At 36.6% G+C, this 26898-nt stretch overlaps 1 protein-coding gene across 5 annotated transcripts in view; it reads right to left on the reverse strand.

Annotated features, from left to right (window-relative positions):
- The window catches only part of DCLK2 (doublecortin like kinase 2), an 86377-nt gene that overhangs the window by 41099 nt on the left and 18380 nt on the right, over positions 1-26898 (reverse strand). For 4 of the 5 annotated variants that reach the window (XR_013950208.1, XM_080589409.1, XM_080589412.1 and 1 more), the window contains exons 3-5: positions 4333-4435; positions 2213-2314; positions 834-884 (exon numbers count right to left, since the gene is read on the reverse strand). Coding sequence is in view for 4 of the 5 variants with exons in the window: in XM_080589409.1 (XP_080445535.1) it covers positions 834-884; positions 2213-2314; positions 4333-4435 (256 nt within the window). In the remaining variant the exon portion in view is untranslated. The remainder of the gene's footprint in view (positions 1-833; positions 885-2212; positions 2315-4332; positions 4436-26898) is intronic. The other variant, XM_080589410.1, reaches the window with a different exon arrangement.

The raw sequence follows: 26898 nt of genomic DNA on the forward strand, positions 1-26898 counted from the left end.
AAACACATAAGTCACCTGTATTTGTTTTTAGCACTTAAACTTGTTTGCTGCTATTGATTTGCTATTTTACGTGTATGCAAAACTTACCTTTCTTATCTATTTTCTAACTATAAGTTCTTCTGAGGTTTCTTACTACACATGTAGTGGCCTGAACATACAGAAAAATATCTTCTCTGTTATTCTTCAAATTGTACATATTAGGTGACAATTCTTTACCATATCAGAACCTTGAAAACTGAAAAAACTATGAATACCCTTTAAATAGTTAAATTCTAATAGTCCAAAGTCACAAATTATTTGCTAATGAAAGCACACATTAGTTCTAAGAGCTGTAGTGTTTTAAAGCAATGACAAACATACTTTCACTTTGAACTGAAAGTCCAAAGAAGTTTCTCACTGTTTTAGAACTTAGGCTGAAATAACAAAAGAAGAAAAAGGAGAGTAAGAAACTGTAAATAAAATGAAAAACTGTGGCACGTGTTTTTGCACTGCTTTTTTGTCAGCTCTTCCCCCTTTCTTTTTGCACTGGTTCAAATTTTCTGTTATTGCATGCTTTAGAATACGAATGTGTTGCTGCTCAGAATGCTCCTCTACTTGCAGTGAGATTATACCTTCACAAATTTAATGTTGACGCCATTAGCAGATGTCCAGCAACTATAAAGCATCACTTATATTTTTTCAAAGATCTACTTTAGTAAAAACACTAGAGTCTCTGGCTCACCAAATGCAAAATATGTGTTACAAGCTTGGAAATATTCACAGACGCAGAGGAAAGGTGAATGGAAAGGAAGGAGACACACTAGTGATATACAGCCATAACAGTAATGGCTCACCTGGGGATTTTGCTGAAGAATATGCACTGGAGTAGTGGCCACCCCTCTTTACTGTACTCATATATTTGACACAAAGGAAAAAGACATTAAGGAGAAAAGTTATTAAAACAGCTCTGAACATGCATGAAAGAAAGAAGGGAAAATAAAGATAACTAAAGACTACATGAGGAAAAATGGCAAGTAAATAGAAGGATAAATACCAGACACTTTGGATAAACTTTTCAAATTAACCTAACCAATGGATGTGTCCAAGTAGAAATAAGTAAGGAAATGACAGTGCTGATTTCTAAATACGTTGCATAAAATTCATTGTTGATAGATTTCCCATGCAATCTCGCTGGGGTTAACAGGATCGCATGAAATGTATATCGCTGGTGAAACTCGCCCTTCATGCTACATTTTTATTTTTCTTTGTTCTTACTACAGTCCTCCTTTGAAGCTTTTCAGTTAAGTATTCACACTTTATAAACAGATGATAAATATTCCACTTTTAAAGAACTCACAGACAGAAAATGACTTTAACCAGCATCAGTTAAGCAAAATAAATATTGATATGGATATGAGAATATGAAACATGTTGCAGTTTTGAATGCACGCACAGGAGCTTACATGCATATAGTTACAACCAAAACAGAGCATTGTATATTTACATATTCAATGGTTTGATTTCAGGGCTACTTCTCCAGGTCTGAGGGAAAAAAATCAATTAAGTTTTATTATATTTAGAAATTAAATGCAGAACTAAAAAAGGAAAAACAAGTTTCTCCCTTCTACTTATTTGTATAAAAGGCTCAGCGTTTGGAATTTATGGTGTTCAGTCAAACTGCTGGCATATACACAATGTGAACCCTTCTTTGAAATTACAAAAAGCACAAGAAAAAAAGATCTGTTAATGAGCAAAAATATTCCAGAACAGCTCCTAAAATTACGTGAAACAACAAAAGCCTATGTTTTGACAATATTTATCTTATATAGGAAAAACTTTTCGAATTCAAAAGTTTTAAGGCTATATTCTATGAGCGTCAATTTAACCACATAGCCATCCTGTACTTAGAGTCTTCAAGAAATACAAGCACCATGCTGAAAGCATATCCCAAGCATACAATTAGTACAAAATATTCCAGTTTTCATAAAATGAAACTTTTTATGCCTGTTAATCAATAAATAGAAGCCACACTTCTTTTCAGGATTCAAAAATAAATGTGTATTTTGTTATAGATCAGTATTATATCTATGAGAGAAACTGATAAAGCATTTTTACCTCAGGAAACAAACCATGGCACTTATATTTCACGTATAGCCAACAGCCTTTTCAATCCATTAAACAAATCCTAGATTTCATGCATTTTATGTGTTTATCTCTTTCTTAGAAGTTGTACCTGAGGCAGGTGATTTGCTTCGACGTGAAGGTCCTGGACTTTTGGACCCAGAATACCTCATGCCAGATGATCGGGAATAAGACGACTTCATAACACGGCATTCTACAAACCAAGCAGATGGAGTTTCAAAAACAATTCATTGTACCAGCTTCCTCCAAACCCTACTGTTGCTGTTTATCATCCAGAAAAAGAACATCAGTATTTCCTAAACATGCTTGCCAAACTGAATGAAACAAATTTATAATGACAACCTCAGAACTTCAACCCACATACCATATACATATTTTTGAGCCAAATGCTTTATGTAACCTTCTGCATTTAATATCTGAAATCTTGAAGTCAGATTATGACCATTATTCAAGTTAGCACAGCTGAAAGAGTAAAGCCAGCCAATGACAAAATTCCTCTGACAGTTCGGTAAATCCTGTGTGCTGTAACGGCACCTCCACATAGGGCAACTGCACAGCAAGCTCAATTCACCTTACTTCAGAAGAAGCTGATGTTGTGAACAATTTTTGAAGAGGTGAAAAATGTCTATTGCTTTCAAAATGCTGAGACAACAGATTACTGCCATTTACCACCAACTGTATGTCATTAAATAAAGGACAACCTAAATGGGAAAGGAATAAATAGTCATACATGTATTGACATTTTGATGAAATTTGAATTCCTACAGTTAGCATCTACTGCAAATCTCTCCCCATGAAATCATATAAATTTCCCTCTCGATTTTGTCTCTGTTATTCATCACCATGATGGCAATGCAATGACTGTGATACAAAGTCGCCATCAGAAGTAGTATGTAGAGCTGTATCCCCTGCCAGCCAAGTCATGATCCACTCTGTACTTAAACTGCTTTTATCCATTATGACCTCCAGACATGTAACAAGAAGCAAGGACCACTGAAGGTGAAGAGACAAATTGAGAAAGAAACCCTCCATAACTGGGTTCTCAGTAAGGAAATGAGCTCAGTCTGTCCATGGTGTAATGGGAAGAGTAAACTTACAGCCTTGGGATCACAAAGGAAATTATAATTTTGTTCAGGCTAGAATTTGTAGTGTGAGTTAATACTACCATGTTCTCCTATGTCTGCACAAGAATACAAACATATCTTAGCTAGTTTTAAATGGTTAAAACATACCCTTTATTTGAATCAACATAATCAAGTAGTTTTGGAAGAATAGCATGCTGTCGATTACACTAGAATGGGAGCCAGTTGAAATCCTCTATCCGTCCTACTGTATGGACCACTGGTTAGGTACGTACCTATGCCTCTTGATATAACAGCAGACTTTGTAATGAAATTATGGTGTTCATAAAAATTAGAAAAAACAGCAAAAGTTCACAACCCAAATCTATCCTCAAATAATTTGATGGTTCTTGCCAGGGCAATTTTTATTACCACTCAGATTCATTTTTCATAGAAGGAAAACTGTGATTTTACAGACAATACAGACCTAAAAAGAAAAGGAGGGAAAAAACAAACAACAACAACAAAAAGCGTGTATGATTTGATATTCCGAGACAATTCTAAAACTCCCTGGTAGGGAACTTTTTCTTGAACTTGCATTATAGATTTTCTCTGTATGGAAAAGTAACTTTCTTAAACAAGTTAAATTCACGATCTGTCAATGGAAGACAGTGTGGACATAACATCCTGGTTTGTCTCACCTCCTTCTCCGCACAAAACCCCCTACCATCTCACAGTATAAACAGGCTCAACATGGAATATGACTTGTCTAGCAGGACAACCTGAGATCTGAAATTAGCAGTTACATATGTGATCTTTTTAAACATCCCATGATGACAGCAATATGTGAGACCATCTTGTAGCCCATAGAAGTCAAAAGTAAATGTTTATAACTGGTTTTAGGAACATTTAGAGACATAACTTAACCTTTGAAAATTCAGTGCTGTTTTCCATTGAACTTTAGGGACAGGGTTCGTTAAACATTGTTAGTGCATTTTAACAGATATACAGAATTCAGATGATGGTTTGGGAAAATGCTTTCATCAATAAGAAAATATATACCAATCTATAATGCACAGCTTGAGGGGGGAAAAAAAGGAAATCTCAATGAACTTGACTATTTCAGTAGGTTCAGGATGTATAGTCTTACCGCTGTGATCCAAGACGAAGTCATCCTGAGCATACCGATATTTTTCAGGTCCACATGCAATGAAGACATCGTCATCTCCAAAGAAGTCCTGCAAGCATGTCACCTTGATGGCAAAATATACAAAGTAAAATAAACAAATGCAGTATTTTCAAATGCTAAGTCTTCAGTTAGTCAGCAACACTTAATTAGTTTGTTTTCCTTTTTACAGCGATACCGTAACGTTCTTTTATAATGACAAACATTCTAGTTCCCAAGTATTTCAGCTATCTTCCACGTACAGGAAGAAGTACAGGAAACCTCACAGTCAAGAATGTTAAGTATGACTGCCCATTACCTCCAAGACCACCTTCTCTTACATTTAATACCTGTATTTTTGCCTATATGTGCATGCTGACGGCTTTGATGAAAACAGCTAGAAAACCTACTGAAGCATTCTGGTATTCTTACATCAATTGCTTGTGGGAAAATCTGTTAAAATTTTTTTGCTTCTGCATTTTTTTTTTATCTATGGCATTTAATATTCATATTTTGGTGTCCTATTAAAAACAACAAACAAACAAACCCACCCAACAAGACATCTATTTCACCCTGTCATTAAAAGGTAGTCCTTACTGAAGAAAAAAGGAAAAACAAAGTTCCTTCCATGCCCTTTACAGCTCATTCTGTTCTTTATTGTTGCAATAATGAAGTTAAAATACATTTGGAGAAGGATGGGAATGTCACAATGACAAATGCTTTAGATATTCTTTAAAGAAACAAAACCAAAGACCTTGAATAAAACCACCCCTCAAAAGCCAAGAAGCCAGTTTGTGAAGAAATGTCTGCTTTAAAACAAATTAAAACCAAAAATGCCACTAAAGAAATTCCAAACTCCTTTTAACTGTCCCTAAGAAAATAAGTGATTGCAGGTAGGAAGATATTTTTTAAATGTAAGCTGATTAATGTTTTCCTGTGTGCTCTACATGCCCCCCACCTCACTTCCCTATTCTTTTTTACGTTCCTATTTAACATTGCATACTCTGAATGAGATTTGGGAATAAAAGATTTGTAGAAGCTATGAAAGTTAGAACCATTTGGTAAAAGCATTTAATTAACAAGCTAAAACAAATCACTGCTTCTATGCAAACGGGCCTTTTTTCCTTTTTTCCTTTTCCAGATACCTGTCAACACCATTTGCATATTTTACCCAGGGTGCTAACAGCGAGTGCTGGCAGATCTCGAGGAAGGGAAGGGTTTGCTGCTGCCTGCAGCAGGCAGCTGCCCAGAATACCAATGACCCTCCATCGCTGCAGGAAAGCAGGGACCAGGCGCTTGCAAGCCACGCAGTTGTCATGGCAGCTTTCCCTGGAAGAACAGCAGGTGCCCTTGCAGCACGAGGAGCCACACGGCTCGGCCACTTGCAGCATCAACTGCTGGTTTCACTGTGTTAGGAAGCCAAAGGGCTCCGGCCATCAACAAAATCCTTTTATTTTTATCTTATTGTCACAACAACAACCCACTTGCATTTCCCGGAGATGTTTTAAGCTGTACTTGAAACTGCTGATGGTGGTTTAACCAAAGAGGCAGTACCAATGGGATTCAAAAGGCTGTATAAATTTAAGAGTTTTGCTAACACGGTATTTATTCCCCTCTACCTAATAACTCACTCTACTAATAAGGAGAGTCTACATCCCCAGAGATTACTGTTTTTTGTTTTGTTTTTCCCAAGAGCATCACCACTGATGTAAAAGCTTGCTTTAGATACAAAGACCAAATATCTTTTCCACCTACAAGGAGTAGGAGGGCAGAGAATTCAACAACCAACTCAAACCCATCCTTATAAGAAAAGTAAGGCGTGGGAAACCTTTCAGAATAGTTACCCCAGTTGCACTGCTGGAAAAGGAGGGAAACACTCCATGAAGCCCAAGTTCCCACCCAAAGCCCCCAAACTAGGTTCCATTTCCATAACGTCTGCGCACCCACCACTGCCCTACCTGTGCCCCTGTGCCCTCGCAGTGCTGTTTCAAGCAGGTTACAGCTGAATGCTGTACTTTAACAGAGCCTAAAATGAATCCTTCTGTTCTGATTTAAAGCACCGCAACTTCCACCTGTCCATCACAAGCCAAGGCTTCAGCTGACTGTAAAGGGTCTTAAACTGTACTTATAACTGGACCCAGATAAATGCAAGTGTGAGAAACATTTACATAGCTGCTTGCCATACAGTGAATACTGCAATTCCTCCTTCTCCCTACAAATAGTCTTGACTGGTTAACATGTAAAATGTGCAAGCATGTAAAAAAAATATTTTAAGAGTTCAATCAATGAAGAACAAAGATCTGCTCAAATTTACCAAGCTCCCCCCCCCCCCCCAAAAAAAATAAAAAATTACAAGGTAAGAAAAGTGTTTCTAAAACCACATTCACAGAAATTGTTGGTTTTCCTAAAAGCACAATCTAATGGTTATTTTTCTAGGCCTTCATAATAAAGTCATAGAATCAGTTCCCAAGATGCAAGCAGATGCTAAAATAAATGGTCTTCATTTCCCACAGAGTTCAAACTAACGTATATGCTGCAGTTAATGATAACAGTGCTCACTTAGCATGCAAAAATACTACTGAGGGAAAGGTGAACTGAATAGTTTGCATGAGATTTTGCATGCTGCAGGTCCACTGTGGTCTCACTTGCAAATAACACAATTCTGCTTGGAAGAATATCTATATTTTGATCAAATAGCAATATCTATATTTTGATCATATAGCAATTGTTTATAGCTTCAAACAGGATTCATCGGTTTAGAAATTTAAAAACAATTGAATTTTGAACATTACTTATCTTTTTACTTTCATCAGCAGTAGAACCTTTGCATATGAGAACTATTTCAGTAAGCTAGTGAACAAAATTTGATTTATTGAACTAGTATATGATAAATATAGCTTTTCTCTCCACTAAGTGCCTGTCTGCTGTGTCTTACCCATTCTTTTTGTTTTGTTGCACATATGCATACCATAGCAAAACCAGCAAAATAAGGAGTCTTTCATTCACTCATTCAAGTAACAACTCTCTTGCTAGTCCTGATGCTGTGGGCTTTTGTGCATGATGTTTAAATTTGAAAAGCTGTAGACACCTTGACAAGGTCAAGCACCAGAAGAATATCTAATTTTCAATAATATTGAGGGCTTTTTTAGAATTACAGTCCTTATGTCATTTCTGAGATTTAGGTCTGGCCAATTCCTAGCTTTAAGCACAAAAGCTCTACATGAGTACTCAGAGCGCTTGTTTTCCAGCAGTGGCCTGGCAGTAACACTCAATCAGAACATCTCTCCTGTCTGTGGCTTAAATTACCACAGATAATGGTCTTGAATAAGAAGATGATGAATGTGATTTGCTTGTCTACAGAAAGAAAAGGTCTATTTAAACATATATATATATATTTTAAAAGAAGGCATATACGGAGGTACATGAAGAAGCTTTGTAGAATTAATTACAGTTGACACTACAAAGCCTTACACCAGAGTTTCATATTTCTTTGAATTCTTTTTTTTTCCAACAGAAAAATGAAATATGTTTTGAGAAAAACTCTTTAGGAATGCTTTAAAAAGAACATTAGCTAATTAACTCTGAATTAATTAATTTTAATTCTAAGTAAAGTGTTTTAAATGTGTTAAGCCCTATTTATTTCTAAAGACAACACCCTTTCCTGGACAAACATTGCCTATGTTCTGCTGGTAACTCCACTACTTTCCCTTTATTTTGAATACAAAGCGACCCATTGTTGCTCCTCTGACTGTCCAGCCTGCTGTCAGGTTGTCTTGTTGCACGGCTTCTGTTCAAACACATCTATTTGAAAAATAAATTTCCTCATCCTCTGCTGTCCGCTGGTGCAGTGTTTCAATGCAACATATACAACCATCACATTTACCTTTTAAATTGGTTTGTATTTCTGACAAATATTTATAGCCAACCTAAGAAGTTTCCTCTTTATAAAGAAGTATTTCAGTCAAATAAAGCTACAGGACTAGATTATAGAAAACTGTGACCTTTACAGAAATCCCTTTCCCATTATTACCATCACATAAGCCTAAAAATGTAATTTGCACCAACCCCTACTCCTACCTCTGACTGTAACAAGCAGAAGATGCATCCCTGGAAGACACAAGAAGAACGACCCATCGTTTATAGACAGAATTCAACAGGGATTTTATAATTATCCTTCATGACAAAGTTACAATTAGAAAAGTTGAACGACGATCTCGCCCACAAGGTATTTGTCCTCCATCCTCCAGAGGAAAAAAAGCACTAAAAGATTTTGAGAAACTGACACTACAGTGTTTTATAAACATATTAAAAACTACTAAAGAATTCAATTCGTCTCAAATTTTTAATATGAAAAAGAGTCCTGTAACCAACTATAATTAAATGACCACCTTATAGTTTTTTTTTTTTTTACTGGATATTTCATTAAAAAAGGCATATATTTTGTATGGCGCCCTGTGAGTCAGAGGAAAGGCAAGTAACAGGCAGGAAGTGACAACTGGCAACTGGAGCACAAAGCCTAGCAAATGGCATTTCTCTTCATGTAAAAAAAATGATGCGTAAAGCGTAATAATATTTAACCTCTTGAGCCACAGACTATGACAATGTCATTGTTACTTTATTCAGATTAACCAACAGTGGAACAGTTCACAGAGGAAAGATACCTTTAAATATCCTGTTATCCCAAATACAGCTGTGCAGAATTGAAAGAAATTTACACAGATAAGTAAGCAGTATGGTGTTCTTTAAATATTATCTGAGGACTTCAACTAGTTTAAAGTTTTAGTTCAAAACAAAAATCAAGTTTTTAACACATGCATTTGTGATGTAACTTTAAAACAGACTATTTCCTTTAGGTGACAAATTAAAACAAACAAAAAAAGCACACAGCAGATCCATATATCAAGACCCTTCAGCCAGGAGCCCACTGAATAAATTGTATTTATTCCAGCTGTACAACTATGTTTCATTCTAAATGTAGAATGACAAGCTGTAAAGACAAATACTTTGGCTCAATTTAGTACGGCTGATTCAATTTAAGTAACAGCAACAGGACTGGATGGTTTAAGTCTTAAGAGCCACACCCTGTGCCTAGGGAAAGCTGCTCTGGATGACAAAATCCCCACATTAGATGAAAACTGAACTAAGACATCCAACTGGAAAATATACAAAAGATTGTCTGTATTTTTTTTAAACAATGAAAAGAAAATGTATACCTACTGACTTCAAGAAAATAGGATATGGTGTAAATATTTGAAAAAGGAAGTGCATAACATACGAGGCAAAAGGAAAAGTAAGAGAAGTGGCATGCACAGTAACAGCTGGATCTGTGCATATTTGCAGCTCAGCAGTAGTGACAGGCATTAGGGGCTGAAACTCTTAAAGAAATGCAATATGACCTTTTCCCAAAAAAATGCTACAAAAAAAACAAAACAAATCAAAAAAACCACAAAAAAATAATTCACTGAATGTCAGCATAACAAAACCAGATACAACCTCCCTGCTCGTACCTTCAGTCTGACAGGTCTCCGCTTTTCTCCAAGGCAATGCTACTCCACTTTGACTGGGGCAGATTGCAGCTATGTTGTACCAACAGTTTTGCCCTTTGCCCCTTGCATCAACTTTTATTTCTGAGTAAGCAAAAGATTTGTCTACTTTGCCTGACAGGTCATTTTTGTGATCATCATTTTCGTTTCCCTTTTCAAATAAAGATAGCATTGCCACTTCCTCATCACTGCAACATGAACAGTCTCATTAAAATTCTTGCAGTGTTTTTGGATCCATCCCACTGTAACTGTCAGGCTGACAGTTCAAGGGTTTATACATGTCCTAAAGTACAAAATGCAAGCAAAGAAGTCCTGCAGAAATAGGTCAGTTGTCCATGTTCTATTTCAGTTCGATCACCAGCAGGGGCAGACTTAACTTTCAAAAGCAAGAATTTCCTCTGGGCAGCCTCAGGAACTCAAAGAGGAAGGTGAAAAGGGCATTCCCACTCTTTTTTACTGAGCACTGTGATTTTAACATGGATTTTCTTAGCTTGGAATTTCCCCTGGGTCCCTGTACTTCCACTGAACAGCTAGACCAAGGGAAAGGGGATGGATGCATTTAACCATTATTAACTACTTACTGAAACTATAAATGTCTTTCGAGACTGAACTAAGACCAGAATGAAAGCTGTTCATTACTAGCTTAAGGCAGCTATTTTCCCCCTTATACTGAGTCACAGTTCCTGCCATGTCTTCAGTAAATAGCAAGAGAACAACCAAATCAGTAGCCAGGATATATCCAGGAAGAAGACATATAGAGAAAAGTCGTAGACCAGTGAACCTTTGATATGCCCTTAAAAAAAAAAAAAAGGTACTGTAACTGCCAGTATTCTTTTTGTTCTTTTTAAATTAACACTTGGCAGAAACGACAGAGTCAAAGGCAGCAATACTAAGTGAATTAGAAGCAGGTAAAAAAAAAAATAAACTGAGCAAGAGCCAGGCAGGTATGGAAGCCCACATCAGGGTACATGAGAATAGCAACAAAACCACTGCTAGATCAGACAAGCAGTAAGCCTGGAATATAAGGCTGAGTAATAAGATTCCTGCTGGTATAGGAAAGAAGCACTTGCCATCTCTGAGGTTTAACTTGAACAGCAAAAAACTCTTCTGTTCCTCACCAGCTTATGTGGTCAGTAACAGCTCTAGTGCAGAATTGTGCTGGTACTCCCCACATTAAACAAAATTACAGAATACGAAAAGATGGATAGACAAACTACTAGCCTCTGATGCAGCGCTTGGAAGAGCTCAAATGCTTCTAGGACTAAGCACCTCTGCCTGAAACAGCCATAGGGTAGAGGCTGGGGAGTCCTAAGGTTTGGGGACATATAGCCACGAGCTTGATAGACACTCGACACCTTTCTTACTGACTGTAGCTATGAGTACTATGCAATGCATGCCAGTGACTACCCCAGCAGGCAATCTCTTCAAGGTCATTAGCAGACCAGGACAAAAAAATCTCATTTGTTTTTTATAAATAGTTGGGACTAGGCCAAATACCTCCATTTCTGAAGCTCAAGTGCAGATTTTTTTTTTGTTTGTGACTAAAACGTGAAACACAGTTAAAGATCAGGTCATGCAGAAAGAATGCAAAACTAACGAATGCTACAGAATGACAAAAATCACTACCTGGTCTTCTGTTATATCCCTGTACATCTCGGTGAGTGTTTTGAGACCGGCAAATTAAGTTAATATTTTAAGTCTGTGATTTTCCTTTACAATAATCTATATTTCTGGAAAAAAATAAAGAACCTTTTAAAAATGATATAGACATATACTTTAGCAATTATTCAGATGCTTTAATATCATCCTTACAATCTCAATTTATCCATTTTTGAAAACATCTCAGTGGTCTTTTTTTCTATAGCTGGATCAAGCAGTGTCCCCTGCTTTCTGGTCCCAGCCCAGCAAATCCCCTTTTTAAGCCAAGCTTTAGGCTTGAGAGCAGTCCTGCTGCAGTGAGTGGAATTACTCACATTCACAAAACTAAGCACAGCATGAACTTGTGAAAGGCCTGAGGGCCTCCTCAGCCCTGCTGGACACTGCAGTAGAATTATATATTACATCTGATTTCTAGGTTACGATTTCCACAAAGCATTGTCTGATTATCTTTGCCTTCAAGTTCATTAAATTCAATGAACAGTGATGGAAGCATTACATTTTCTGAATATATACAAAACATTGTAAATGTTGAATTTTCCTTGGATAAAGACAGCTTGTTATCCTATTCGGGAAAAAAAAAAAAAAAAAAAGAATATTGAAACAAAGACCATAATAAGAATAATGCCTCTAGGCCAGCTTCCTAACTGATTATTTAATCAATGGCTGTGACACATATTACAGTCATCATCAGAAAATGAACCTCCTTTCACTGATACCCTGTAATGAGGAACAACAGTGAAAACGAAGGAGACAAAACCCTTCTGTCCCACAGGGAATCTGAAGAGTAAGAAAGAAAACAAATGTTAAGTCTTCGCCTGCTGCCTTGTAAACGGAAAAAGTCTGGCAGCAAGCCCAGGAAACGCCTAATACAGTATGACAATGCAGAAAGACTGCATAAACAGACTGGTCAGGTCACCACAACTCATACAGCTATGTGGAACAGATGACAGAATACAGCACATACCACGTTTTAGTTTTATTTTAATTTTAAACAGATTTTTGCATATATTTTTCAATATCCCTAGAGTTTAATTCAGAAAACGAACACGCATGAAAATGGAAGATTGCATTTGGGTGCATTTCAACAGACAGATCATCCTCACTGTACTGGAAATGCCTGTCAGAAAACTAAGCTCTAGAAATATGCACAAGTTTAAGTGTATTCCTACACGTAGCTGTATCCCAAAGCCTTCCAGTACTGTAGGACTTTCTGGCAAGGGCCATTCACTGGTCTTCCAAAGTACACACCTGACTTCTTTCTGCAACACAGTATTTCAAAGATTGCACTGGTTACGTGCAGCTATTTCGATATGGGAACAATTACAGTTGGGAAGTCTAAAATTCTGTAAATTTTGAATAATTTGAATCACACCTTGATTCACAATACAAATCACATTATCGTTCTCTGTAACGAAAAATAGCCCAGAAAAACCCTTCCCCCAGTATTATCCAGTACTTGAACAAAATCTCAGAATATTATAAAATATAATATACTGAATAGCTCAGTATATTATACAACGGTGAAGTTTAACATCACACTTCTAAATTTGAAGAGTTACACTTAGAAACAATAGCCTTATTAAACAAGGAAATAAGTGGAAATTGGAAACAGAGAATTAACAAATGCAGCTTGTGACCATAATCCAGCCTGTGTGAGGAAAAAAAAAAACATAGCATTTTCAGTTACAAGACAAGAATTATATCCTTGCCCATAGATGCATTAGTCACGGCAGCACAAGTAAGTCAGCATAACAGATTCTTTCCTTTAGTGGCATAACTGGGAAGACTAATACAGAACCAAAAATAGCCCCTGACTTCATACAGCTAACCTTCCATCTCAGCCCTGAGTAGCTAATCTAAAAATAAAAGCTACTTGTATCAAGAAAGAACTTAAAAAGAAAAAGCCTACTTATAAGGACAGACAGCTGGCTCATCCAGTTCAGTAAAATATTATAGATTCTATGACACAACTGCTGTTAAATATAAACTGTATCATTTTCCTCAGTACAACCTCTTTTGCATTATAGAAGTCAGTGCCCTTAGCTAGAATCACCTTACTTGACAAACACAGCATTCACATACCACAGAGAACTCAGAAGAATGAAATCATACGGCCAAATACTCAATCTACTTTCATTTCTTTGATTCTTTAGATCAGAAGACCTGCTGAGGCATGCTGCTATAATCTGCTGCAATCCAAGGCCTCTACTGTTTGTGAGCAGACACTATTTCCTGGAGAGGTTACAGAATTTCATTTAAAAGATCGAATTAAATAACTCTTAAGTTTCAATATACTAGTTGAAATGCAAGACTCGCTGCAATTCAATGTTGTTATGTGGAAATACAAAAAACTATTGTTTTCTAAGTTCCTGTCTCAAGGTTTCAATCTGGTACTCATTCAAAGCTGTTTCTCACAGCACTGCAATAGGAGGGGAAAAAGTTTAGGTATTCTAGAAATTCACGTCTCTCTTTCAATTCTGTGCCATATATATATATATTCTGTCCCATTTATATCACTTCATGTAACCAGAAGTCTTGCTAAAATCCACTGAGCTGCTTACAGAGCACAATAATGGGTTTTGCATGCATTTTAAGTTTGGGTCAACTGCCTCCATATATTAACATTTTTAAACATTAAGTTACTTCGTTTAATCAGCTTTATATCTATTTCAATATAACAACCATGCTTCCAGCTAAGCTTGTGGTTCCATTAGCTTACAGGTTTTGCAATGCTAATTGCTTGCCATACATTCAAACTGCACACACAGATCTTTCAAATGCTTTTGATTCTTGCCGAATCACAGAATGGTTTGGGTTCGAATGGACCTTAAAGATCATCTAATACCAACCTCACTGCCATGGCCAGGGACACCTCCCACTTAATCCGGCTGCCCAAAGCCCCATCCAGCCTGGCTTTGAACACTTCCTGGGATGAGGCATCCACAGCTTCTCTAGGCAACCTGTTCCAGTGCCTCAGCACCCTCTGAGTGAAGAATATCTCATCTAACTCTACTCTCTTTTAGTTTAAAACCATTGCTCCTTGTCCTATCACTACACTCCCTGACAAAGAGTCCCTCTCCTAGTTTTCTTGTATCTTCCTCGCTGAACTGCAACGTAAATACAGGAAGGAAATTAAACTTATGCATGTTCTCTACTCGCTCTTTCAAACCATGACATTTCACAGATGAAATAACAGAAATACCATATAAAAATACTACCATATATACTGTGAAGGTATCAGTTTCCATGCTTTGCTTTGCCTGTCATAAGTCACACTGGTCTGTCAAACTTGCATGCAACATCCGTAACAATAACGCTTGACTGCTGGCACCAAGTAGAAGCAATGAGGATATAACAGATTAATCAAGAGATTAGCTGCATAAAGGGTCATTATTCAGCAATAAACTACTGAAAATTAAAAAATCCTCAAGCCGCCTGGATGACTATTTCTGCCGAGACAGAACATCAGGGACATTGTGTAAAATAAACATTTCAAGATGCAAAGGCTGCTGAATTTTGGAAGCACCTGGTAACACTATCCTGTTTTGTGGACCTCTGCATCAATAATGTAGGTACTTTGGAAATGCATGAGAAACATCATCCTGTTTTGAATTAATTACTTCAGAATTCCTTACTGGTATCTGAAAATAAATCTTAGGAAAGCAGGAACAACTGATACATCACAGATTGTTACTGAAGATCCATTTCCAAAACACTGCATTTTTGATTTTTTTTAAAGAAAGTTTAAAAATATTTTTCATGCCTCCTTCTATAAGATACTGAATTATGGAGTGTAAAATGAAGCAAACACAGTCTTCAAATTCTAACATCAACCACAGTGAAACTCAACACTGAAGGCTAGTCATGTATTAGCTCTGCTACCCGCAGAAACCAATACTGGTACTAAAATAATTTTCCTATTTTTTCCACTTATATTTGGCAATACTCGATTCAATACTTTCTTCCAGACTCCTACCACCCACTGAAGAGCAAATACAAAACATACTTATTCCTGTAATATAAACCTCTTTTGACTTCAGAATTACATGAATGTGGAAAATACTAAATTTTAATTTACATAATGGAAGGCCCAATGCAAAATCTAGATCTGTATTATCTTAAGTTTTGGCTAACCAAATATTTTCAGTGATTTTGCTTAGTTTATTTTTCCAAAATTTTCATTGTGATCTCTGGTGCTAACATGACAGTCTTCCAAGTTTGTGTTTCTGTTGTAATAAGTGTCAGAGTTTACTAAATGTATTATTTTATCCAAGGGCTGTTTTCCCAAATAAACATTTTTTCCTCTGCATCAAAACCTGTTTAGAAGCCCTCATACATTGCTGGGAGTTGTTTAAATACAGTAAGAAATCTAAATTGGGATACATTTGTTGATTTCAAGGTTTGTTTGTTTTTAAATCACCAGTTCATCAAGCATTTCCTCATACTTTGTCTTCACAATGCTTAAAAATCTGTATCAGCCCTCATTATTTTCAATGCACTGATCACATTTCTTTCACATATGGAAAACGGTAAATCCAGCAGTTGAGTCCCCTCACACTCCTAGTCATATCGTGTACAACAGCTAGTCCATCTGGAAGTCCTTAATCACCTATTTCTGGCTAGATAAACAAACACAAACAAAAAGTAAAACCCAGTCAGCTTCAGGCTAGAACTAAGAACAGCCTACGGAAGTGGAAGAGCTATGGAGATGCCATAATTTTTTCTCATTAATCACATATTAACAAGAGCAGTTATGAGTCAATTTTGTGCCTAATAGTGCTGCTATGTAATATAAATAGTATTGCTTCACTGTTCTGTGTCTTTTTCCCCACTAAATTAGTTTTCTTTGGCATTTGAGTACATCTGTTTTACCTGTTTTCAATGTTGATGGAAGAGGATGTTTTCAAAAACATTACTTGTTTTCAAAACCATTACAGCTGACAACAAAACTGGGAACAGATGAGAGTGGCTGGCTCCAATACGTATGTTTCTACTGACATGGAGATCACCTCCAACGGTACCAAGGATGCTCCCTGTGTGAGCCCTGCCTGGTGGCAGATCCTGATCCTAAGCCAGCCTGATGCAGTTGAGAATAGCGAATGAAGCCCCAACATGTGAATTGCTATTTTATTTTGCTGGTGGTATGATGGTATGTTGTTGTAATTCTGGGGAACTATACCAGCCCAAAATATTAGACTGAAATATTATGCTTAGTGTTTGAAAAGGAATTCAAAACCACAAATAATATCCATATAAGCATACTTGAAATTTCTGAAAAATCGTATCATTAAATAATCTAAGCCAACAGTAAGTTTACAAAATGAAAGCCACAACACTTACTTCACCAATAGGACTGATGATGACCAGTTGTCTTTCAGTCCCCAGATTTCTTCAGAGGAAAAATTATCAGGATTCTAGACACCATTATCAAGACATCCCCACACACATTTAAGACAATACATAAATTAAACAAATATGATGCTTCAGGTGCATTAATTTGTCATTACAGACAGAAGGACAAATATTTTATCCCGGTGAAGACTTGGAACAAAGCCTTGCTTACAGCTTTCCTTTCCCTTCCTTCTTACTCCCCAAAGTTCCAGCTCCTCCAGTTCAGTAACGGGGCAGAGGTAAGAAAGAGATGTGCTGACCTGGGATCAGTTATCAGTGTGAGGAAAGAGATACAACGATTTCCAAATGCTCTATTTGTAAGTTTATAAAAATCTATTTGTTTCACTGGTACGATGCCTGAAACAAACATTTACTTTCCAGAAATATACATCCGTATGCAAGTTCTAAACGTGATTCTGCTAACATGGACTCCACCTCGTACAGACAAATCCAAGGTAGCTTTATCTAGCTATATTCAGTACTAACTGTAGCAATGCTCTAGCATAAAGCTTTGCATTAAGGCAAAATAATGGCATTCTAGGTCCTACTGCCAGCAGCTGATACCTGGGACCCTGCCAGTTCTCTGCAGTTTGTGTCAGAGCCAACTAAAGAGTCACGCTGCAATTGCACCTCTTCTGTGCAGTGATCCTCCCAGGACCAAACGGTATTACAAACTCACCCCTGTTCCATGCAGTAGGGAGGTATGCACAAGACCACTGCACAGCTTGCACCTTGGGTATGCAACTGCACAGAAATGCACATCATACACTACAAACAGCTTGCAATACATTGGAATAAAAATAGCGTGGGTGGTCTCAAAATCAGAAACATACCTTGCAACCAGCAGCAGCACCAGGAAGTGCTATTTAGTAGCAGATCAGGAGCTGATACTGCATCTGCTCAGAAGTGGAATTACATAGGCTTTGAAGTGAGCACTGCAGCAAGGCTGTCATTTTCACACACTTCCAATTACACATACAACAACATGGCCTTAAACCCATTCCACCATTTTTCTGCAGTCTCGTCAAGACTTTATTTGTTTCATCTTCAAAAGATAAGCAATGTCTGGAGAAGCATCCTAATTTAAGAAGCATATAATGTGATTTGTCTGTTTTCATTCTGCTAACTTCCATTATTACATGTATGGTTTAACATATCAGTTGTCTGATCCTGAACAAGCATTAAAACAAAAGAAATAGATTTTCTCTTTTGATTAATATCTTGCATAAAATTTATCATTCTCCTCTTCCTGAGGCCACAAGTACCTGATGCTCTGCAAAAGCAGAAATGCATTCTCAGTAACGATTTCTGACATTCTCTTCAATTGCTAAAATATCACCACAGTCTTGAAATAATACAGACCATAAAAGGGGAAAGCAGACTATTACACAAAAATATGTCAGGATGTCATCAATAAATCTCACGCATTAATTATCTAACAGATTCACTTGACACTTTCCCCTCTTGCAATTCCTCCCATTGAGTGAATTTCTGTACACATGGGAGCTCTGGTTTGAATGTCAGCTGCTCCTACACTTGTTTACAGCAGTATTAGCCTTAATCTATGTAGTCGCTGTTGCTAAAGAAGGAGTATAGTTCTGGCAACTACTCCTTCATCAGGAGGTTACCGGTGTCCTTATTTCTACTCTCAAGGTCTAATGCTTTTGTAGATATTCCTCAGTGCTTAAAGAGCTTCCTAAGCAGCTTCTGGGAACATATGTTGTTTTTACTCGCTCTGGGTTGAGTTTCACTATGTGTGCCAAGCAGATCTCTGTGGAGCCCTGTCAGTGATCAACTGATTTAGTATTCAAAATTAGAACCCAAGCCCAGCTACTTTTGGCAGATTCACAGGCAAGAGTCCTAATTCTTATCTACATCAGCGTATCCGGTCACAGTTACTTGATTTCAGTTACCCTGACATTTTCTGTACTGGTGCATTAAAATGGACTGGCAGTACAGTGCACTCCGTACAGTGCATTAAAAGGGGCTGGCAGATACCTGTCTGGCTTGCAAAGCCTTCCACAAACAAGCAGCTCTCTTAGAAGCTGCCTTAAGGGAAGTGTCTAAGGATATGGTTTGTATTGGTACACAGAGCCTTACTTACCATTAATAAGTCTGTTTTAAATTAATTGCAAGAGGAAGGTCTCAGGGACTAGAGGTAATGTGGTTCATTTATTCCCAAAATAAAGTCATAATCCTAAAAGTTTTCTAGAAAACATATATTGGATCAGTGGAATATTTTTCTGTTTTCTTTTTCTGAGGCTCCCCAGAAATATTTCTGGTAGAGATGCAGATTCCTGATAAGGGAATTTAAAATTATCAAATATATTACTTTACTATTCCTAATTAGGTTTGTACAAACCATCTGTTTTCCATGAACACCATGTTGAAACTGCTGCTTCAAATACGGTATGGAAAAGTCAACTGCAGCTCTTCAGAAATCCATGGTTCACACTGCATCTGCTAAGTATTCCATACGTGTTTCCCTGCCAGGCTTTTCTTTTGTTGAAAGGGGACTGTACCAATATTATTTTTGTTCTAAAACTCTCTGCTTACTAGTCTAAACAATCCTTTGAAATTGTTATACAAATATTTACATTCAGTACATGGCAGTTACATAATGGTGCCTTTAAAGGAGCGAGAACTATTAATAAACTCAAAGTAACTCAGTCATCCTGAAATCTGGTTACATGCAAGGATCAAAAGAAGCTTTCTCCAAAGAGCTGTATTAAAGTCTAAAATTGATTTTTTTTTATTTTATTTTTTTTCATTTAATACCCAGATCAAACAAAACATGACAGCTCAGTGCCTACAAGTGGGAGATGGTCAGGTTTTCTGGACTTGTGCTGAATTTTCTCAGCTCAGCAATACCTATCACTATGGATATTCCCGAAGGTACTCTAAAAACATTAGGCTTAAAAAAAAAAAAAATCACAGCAGAAATGCAATGACTCCCAGTTTCTCTTAATACGCTTCATCTTTCATTAAGCACCGTCATCCCAAATTTAAATTTGCATACATACTCCATAAAAGTTCAGGTATTCCCCTGTGTATCAGCAAGTTACTACTGCAAGACGTATATGAAGGGAAGTAGCAAGCAGTGAGAGACTCAGCAAGAACAAAAAAGAAACGAAATTTAAGAATATAACAGTTATGAAAATCACATTACTTAAATCATATACGTTTCATCTACCTCCAAATTTGTGTTAAAGATAGGAAGAGTGAAAGCTTAAAACATTTTTATAAATAGCTATTTCATTTGTATACCTTCCCTAGCACACACTAACATTACTAATGCTTAAAAAAAAAAAAAAAAAAAGCCAGCTTTAGACTGAAATCATTCGAGGGATTTCCAAGACTATTAATTCCCCACAATAGTAGAAACAAAAGAAATGTAAATCACACACAAAAAAAATCCCATCAGTGAGGTGATGGAGAAGAGTCACAGTGAATTAGAGGAAGGTAGACATCGAGTTCTTGCTATAGAAATGAGGCAGAAATAGTAATTTGAAACCAGCAGTTTTATAACCACAGTTTTGCAAGTGACTAATTTGTCAAGTGCTACATATGTACATTTGGTTATAACCTTCTGCTTATTCTTTGTAAGAACCCAGCTGGAGATGATCCAGATGCTACCAAGAGCTTCATGCGTATCTGTACATACGTGCAGGTATTTTGGGAAATGACTTTCTCAGAGCTCAGATTTTGACAAGAGAATTTGATTTTTAAAATAGCTGGAAATGTGTTCAAGAATTTTGAGATTTTAAGTATAGCTTACTAGATCAAATTTTAAGAAACGGCAGCCAGATTTACCCATCAAAGAATCTGCTGCAGATGGATATTAGAAGCAAATGAACAATCTCCTTAAACTATACTTTCTATTTCTTTTAATACTTTCTATTAAAAATATATGATTTTTTGTTGTTTTGAGGATACAGATTCATAAAAAAAACTTTATGTATTTTACAAAGTAGACACACAAGTATATATATGATAAAGAATGCTATTGATAAAGGTCACTTTTCTCTCTGAAACCTGGTAATACAGTATTAGAATAAGAGTTTCCTTGTTAATATTCCATTTCACAGAAAACCTGCACTTTCCATTGTGGCAAATGATAGTTAAAAGTAAAATTTTATAGAATAACACAAAATTATAACTTACTCCCTGCCAACTGAGGACACTTTACAAATAAGATCCTCTCACAAACATCCAGGTATCATAAACTCAATATCTAGCCCTTAGCTAAAAATATTTTTAAGTAGGCTAGTCAGGCTGAAAATGACTCAAGAGTATGATGGTGGATGAATCATTTAAAACATTTTAAAATTAATTATATATGGATATATAAAATAGTGAGGGGAAAAAAAAAGGTCACAAAGAACCTTTAACTTCAGTCTCATCCCTAGCAAAGACAATCTACACAGCAGAAATTAATATTTATAACTCGTGACATACCTGACAAATCTTTTTTATTTCAGTCCCCCATCATTTTGAACTTCACATAACCCCAAAACCGCTCCTTTCATCATACAAACAAATATTGCAATTCTTATGTAGCGTACCACTGTCCTAACAAGGATTCATAGAAGGTTCTGCATGTGAAAATATTGGACCCTAGCTTTCCCTCCCTCCTTCCTCAAGATCTACAGCAACAAAGACTTCATGTTCAGAGCAATGAGCAGCAATATTACCTGTTACCAAGATCTGTATCGGCTATCACTGGTTTTGGAGGGAAGGCAGAAACGCAGAGACTACTACTTTGGAAAAGTTTTGGGAAAAAATTCCAGTCAAATGACAGATACACTTTCTAACTGTATCGTGTGGTCACACCTGAGGCATATTTTTCCTCTAATGCAGACGTGATTTCAAGAGAATTTCACCAATAAACTCTGCTACAGATGAAGGTAAAAAATATTAGGAGATCTGGAAGTTATTTTAAATATGTGCTGCACACCTGAGAGCAGCGTAGGAACAGGGAGTCACGTTTAATGAAAATATCCAAACCTCTTATTCTCGTAGCTTTTCAATTGTTCAGAAACTATACCTCATTGTGCAGTGAGTACTTGTGTCCAAACACTTGAGAACAACCAAAGCAGGTATGCTTTTCATTTTTCTTAGCTTACCAGCTGACATTTCCTAATTATAATTTTACCCTTTGTAACTGGAAGAGTAAGTAGAAAACAGTTTGTACAGGACAGTATCATTCTGCATATGACAACACCACAGACTTCCCGCTCCTTACTTAAAAGGAAGGCTTTTGAAAAACAAAATGGCCCCAACCATCAAAGGTAGTCCCTAGTGACAGGACTAACTATATGAAACCTGGTTTTATTATCACTATTATCGTTAGTTTTTATTATAATTAAAGAATCCTTATTTGAGGGAGATGGATAAGCTGAATCTTCTTCAATTTCAGACAAGTGTTTAGGCTCTGGGCCTACATCCACCTACCAACAGATGAAGAAGGGTGGTCTTGGATGTTACGCAAGAATCTTCCCACACAGTGAGTAACAAGTAAGGATCTCTGAGGCTGGGCTATTAGTAGGTTTAGAGTCCCCCTCTTATTTTGGAAGCCAACTGGGTTTTGAGTTGAAAATTCACTGTAGTGTTTTTTTGCCACTAATATAGGAGCAGTGTATAAATTAGAATAAGATGGATTAAGAAGAACCAGTGCAAATGATGAAGTGTGTTTGAACAGCACTGTGTTCTGGCTGTTTTCTGTGCAATCAGAGGTAGCTCAGCAAAAGTCTAGACAGCTGCAAGTCCACCCATTATTTCTGTAATGAGTACAGGAGTAAAAAATGGAAAAAGATAGGTCTTTTCATTTCCATTAATAGATGTGTAATGTCAGTCATACTCATACTATGTTACATAGGTATTAAATGAAGACGAAAAACCTCCTTAAAAAAAAAGAAAAATGTTTATCTGTCTTGTCTAACACCTGTACTTCTCTTCATGCAGTTTTTAGCAAGAAAATTGTGGCACAATATTATGACCAGTGCACACTCCTAGTATTAACATTTATTTCATATCTTCCATAAATTAAGATATAAATACATTGAAGACAGTTAAAAAAGGATCTTCTACTGTGTTGAGAAAGTTCTAAAACAGAAGTTCATGGAATAGAAATTTTCACCTCACACAGATCATTTCCAAAATATGCAAGCAAGCTATGAGAGTTACTTTGGGAATTCCAGCTAAGCATATGCAATTCACAAGAAGTGTTATCAAACATCCTCATTCATCCATTTACTATAATACAGTTCTGAATTTTGTAAGGCTTGAGGTTGTTTGGATATAAATGTTTTTTATATCCAAAACCATGTTTTTTAAAGTCTAACATCTCAAAAGTAGAAGATGGAAAAAAAATGTGCAAAAGACTAAGTGTTCTGAAAGAAATCAAACTGTATTGATGTGTAAAAAATAACAAACCTGTACCCAAACTTCTAGTTTAAATAGTAGACGAAGCCCTCTCAGATCCTACAAACTTCTTGATACTATCTTGGCAACTTAGACTGCACCATCTCCCATGGGCTTCTAGATAGTTTGTGACAGAAGAAAACAGCGAGGTTCTCAATCCTCAAATAGATATATCAGTCCCAAACTAAGAACAATTCCCTTTCAGTAAAGGGAAAATAATGCTTGAACTAGACGTAAATTCTTAAGCAGGCATCAGACTTCAGGGACTATATAGGAAGTAACAAATCCATTGTCTATAGCAACAGCCCCTCTGATGTTAAAACTGCAACGAATTTTATTGTTTGTATGTGAAAACAAAGAAGAACAAATACAGAATTGCAAGGACACTTTATGAATCAGATTTTATCCTTTGTTCATCTTCCTCCTCTTAGATTTCCCATAATTATAGGACTGGTTTTACTGTATTTATGCTTTAAGAAAAATGAATAGAAAGTATACTTATATTATAAACTTCACAAGTATACATTAACACAAATGTTACAAATATGCCCTAATGTTTTTGCACATTAATCTGCTGTATCAGAGCTTGCATGGGGACCATCAAAAGATTTCCCTGTGTAACACCTACAGCTTCAGTGAAGTGAAAATTTCTTCCAGATACTCAGAACGCTTATGTTTATAGAACAGTTTGTTAGAAGCATAACTATATAGATTAGAAATAAACAGAACTGGAATATTAGAAAATATATTTCTGGATTAGCTGTACTAATATAAGTCATATAGTCACATTGCCACAATTTTACAAAGGGTAGTACCCCAATCACTGTACCAAATGCCCTTCATTAAAGTCACTCTTCATTTCTGCAGGAAAAGGAGAAACAAAAATCTGAAACTTAGTACGAAAAAGCTTGTAAAAAGTTAGTATTTTTCCTTCTGATGTGTTTGCTTTACTATTACCTGATAAATGGTTAGGATGACTTATAGAAGAGACTGGAGAGAAAGAAAGAATAGGAAAATAAATTTTCTCTGCTACCCACATAGAAATCTAAAAAGAATCACGAAGCACACACAGTATATTCTCATTCTCTTCACAAAAAAAGCTTAATACTTCCTGCCTCAAAAAGGATTATTTTCTTGACTGAGTGAGAATATATCTACCCACCTAACAGTAAGTAGATGCAACGTCAGGTAGTCTGCAGCCTGACCAGACACACACCACATCCAGGTCTGCAAATTATACAGATCAAAGCTAGCTGTGGTCAGATGTCTGCCTGCTCAACCAGGTAGGCATATTCTGAGGCTCCTTTGCCTTGTCTGCAAGGCTCCCTTGCAAAATTGAGAGAGAATACGGCAAATACTTCATAAATAGGACCCAATTCCACATTTATCTGTGCTTAACCTCTCTGGTTCAATTTTACTTCCATCTAAATCAACTAGATTCTTACTTTAAAAGAGAAACTGCATGTTCTCAACATGCAAAAAAAGGGCATCCTCATAAAGTGCTTACAAGGAGGATTCTGGTTCTGTCTCTCTGATACCAAACTCTTTGTTTTTCTTTAACTAACTGGCCTATTTTCCAATAATTTTACTCAAAATGCTGAAGTTATTTTAAATACAAAATACTAGTACTATATTAATAATATATTAATAATGAATATATATAGTAATTAATATAATATTACTAGTTGAGCTTTAAGTTAGAGATAAGGACAAAGCCAAGAAATGCCTACCCAGACCTCAGTCCAAAAACCTAACTTTCCCCGTAGTTTACAAGTTGTTTTCTATACTTTTTTTTTCCTGTATTATCTTAGTTCAAAAAGTCTCCCATGATTGCAGCGACCCTATGCCATATATCAATAAATAAAATGTCAAGTAAATACAAACAAGTCAAATATTTAAGAACGTGGCATAAATGGCATACTTACACAACAGAAGAAAATGGTGGTTGACCTTGTGAGAGAAGTGGTACAAGGACACCGAATTTCACTGCCTACAGTGAAAACACCATCACCCCTTCCTATGCAAAGCTTACAACCTGACAGCCACAAAGAGGGTCATTATTCCATCTAAGTGCTGGAAAGCTCTCTTCTTTTAAAAGTTGGCGTTTACTGCTTACTTTATTACCTTCCCTTCAAACTACTGTGTTTAAAGGTTCACTGCAAATTAATCAGGTAGTAATATTTTAAACATTAGAGACGAATATTCCATTTCCTCTCTGACAAATCGTGTCACGTCTCCTGACATGAACATGTTATGGAAGAGAACGTCATTTGTCTTAATAATTGGTAAAAATCTATAAGAAAATTTCATACTTTAAGATTTCAGTATTATTGCTTCAGTATACTTAAGAGATGCTGACCATCTGAATACTGCCAACCAAGCAGCAACTAGTACAACAGATCCATCAACCTGACAACCTGAAAGATCTTAAACGGAAAGTCTGTTTACAGACTGTTATGAACAGCAACAGAGAAAATTCAATCTTGAAACCCTTTCAAATGCAGTTGGTAAACAGCTTTACAATGTGAGGTGTAACAGGCTTATTAAAGGAAAGTTTGAATATTTAAATGTGGTAATCGAAGAACTGTTTACTAAAGTAAAATAGGGTAATTTAACTATGGGGAAAAAAAAATCCATGATCTCAAAGTAATAAGGGACATGTGACACAAATCCTAATCTGGCATATGACAGCTGCAGAATGAATTCAAAAGATTTTTACCAGACTAATTATCTGTTAATGGCTGGGCTCAGCGGGACACAACAAATTCCCAAGGTTTAGTTTCCAAGTCATGTGATTTGATCGTAGCATGGCAGATGGCAGACAATGACTGCATACCCTTCATTTATTCTAAGAGCTACACACGCCATTTCGGTAACCCAGTACTAAAATTATGGTAATCATACATCAGCAAATACACGTTTCTGCTGGTGACACCGCTATTCTTGCGGCCGTCGTTTCCCACACCGTGCAGCATGTCATTTTTATTAAGTGCCATCAGCTCTTGGAGCGCACAGACAAAAATTGAGAACCCAGTAGGATTTACCCTCTCTGTGGATCCAGAAAGACGCTGGCAAGTTGGATGTCAGTTTAACAGTACACACATTTGCTTTTATTTAAAGTATCAGCAGCTTTTTTCAGTTGCCGTCGTCTAATTTAGGAGCGCTGACTTCATATCAGAGTCTGATTTTGCATTCATTTTGATAAATATTCTGTTATTTCGACATCCCACCTCACTAACCTGTTAGTTTGATGGCAGTGGCTACTAGTGATTATATATCTAAACCTTACATCACTGAAAAAGACTAAATTCACCCCCAGTGGACCCTTGCCATTACATTCTCAGTAATGCTACACCACATCCCCAAAGCCAGAGTTATATCCCCCTGAGGGAGAGAAGAGGGGAAGGAAACATACATTCTCCATTTCATCTGTACTGTATTCTAAATTATTGATTTCCAGAAAGTATGAATACTACACAGGTTCCTTGCCACCCTCCTATCCCCAAACAAATTCTAAAGACTTGAAAGCCAAATT

Source organism: Anser brachyrhynchus (genome assembly GCF_964034855.1).
Source record: "Anser brachyrhynchus genome assembly, chromosome: 4".
NCBI lineage: Eukaryota > Metazoa > Chordata > Aves > Anseriformes > Anatidae > Anser > Anser brachyrhynchus.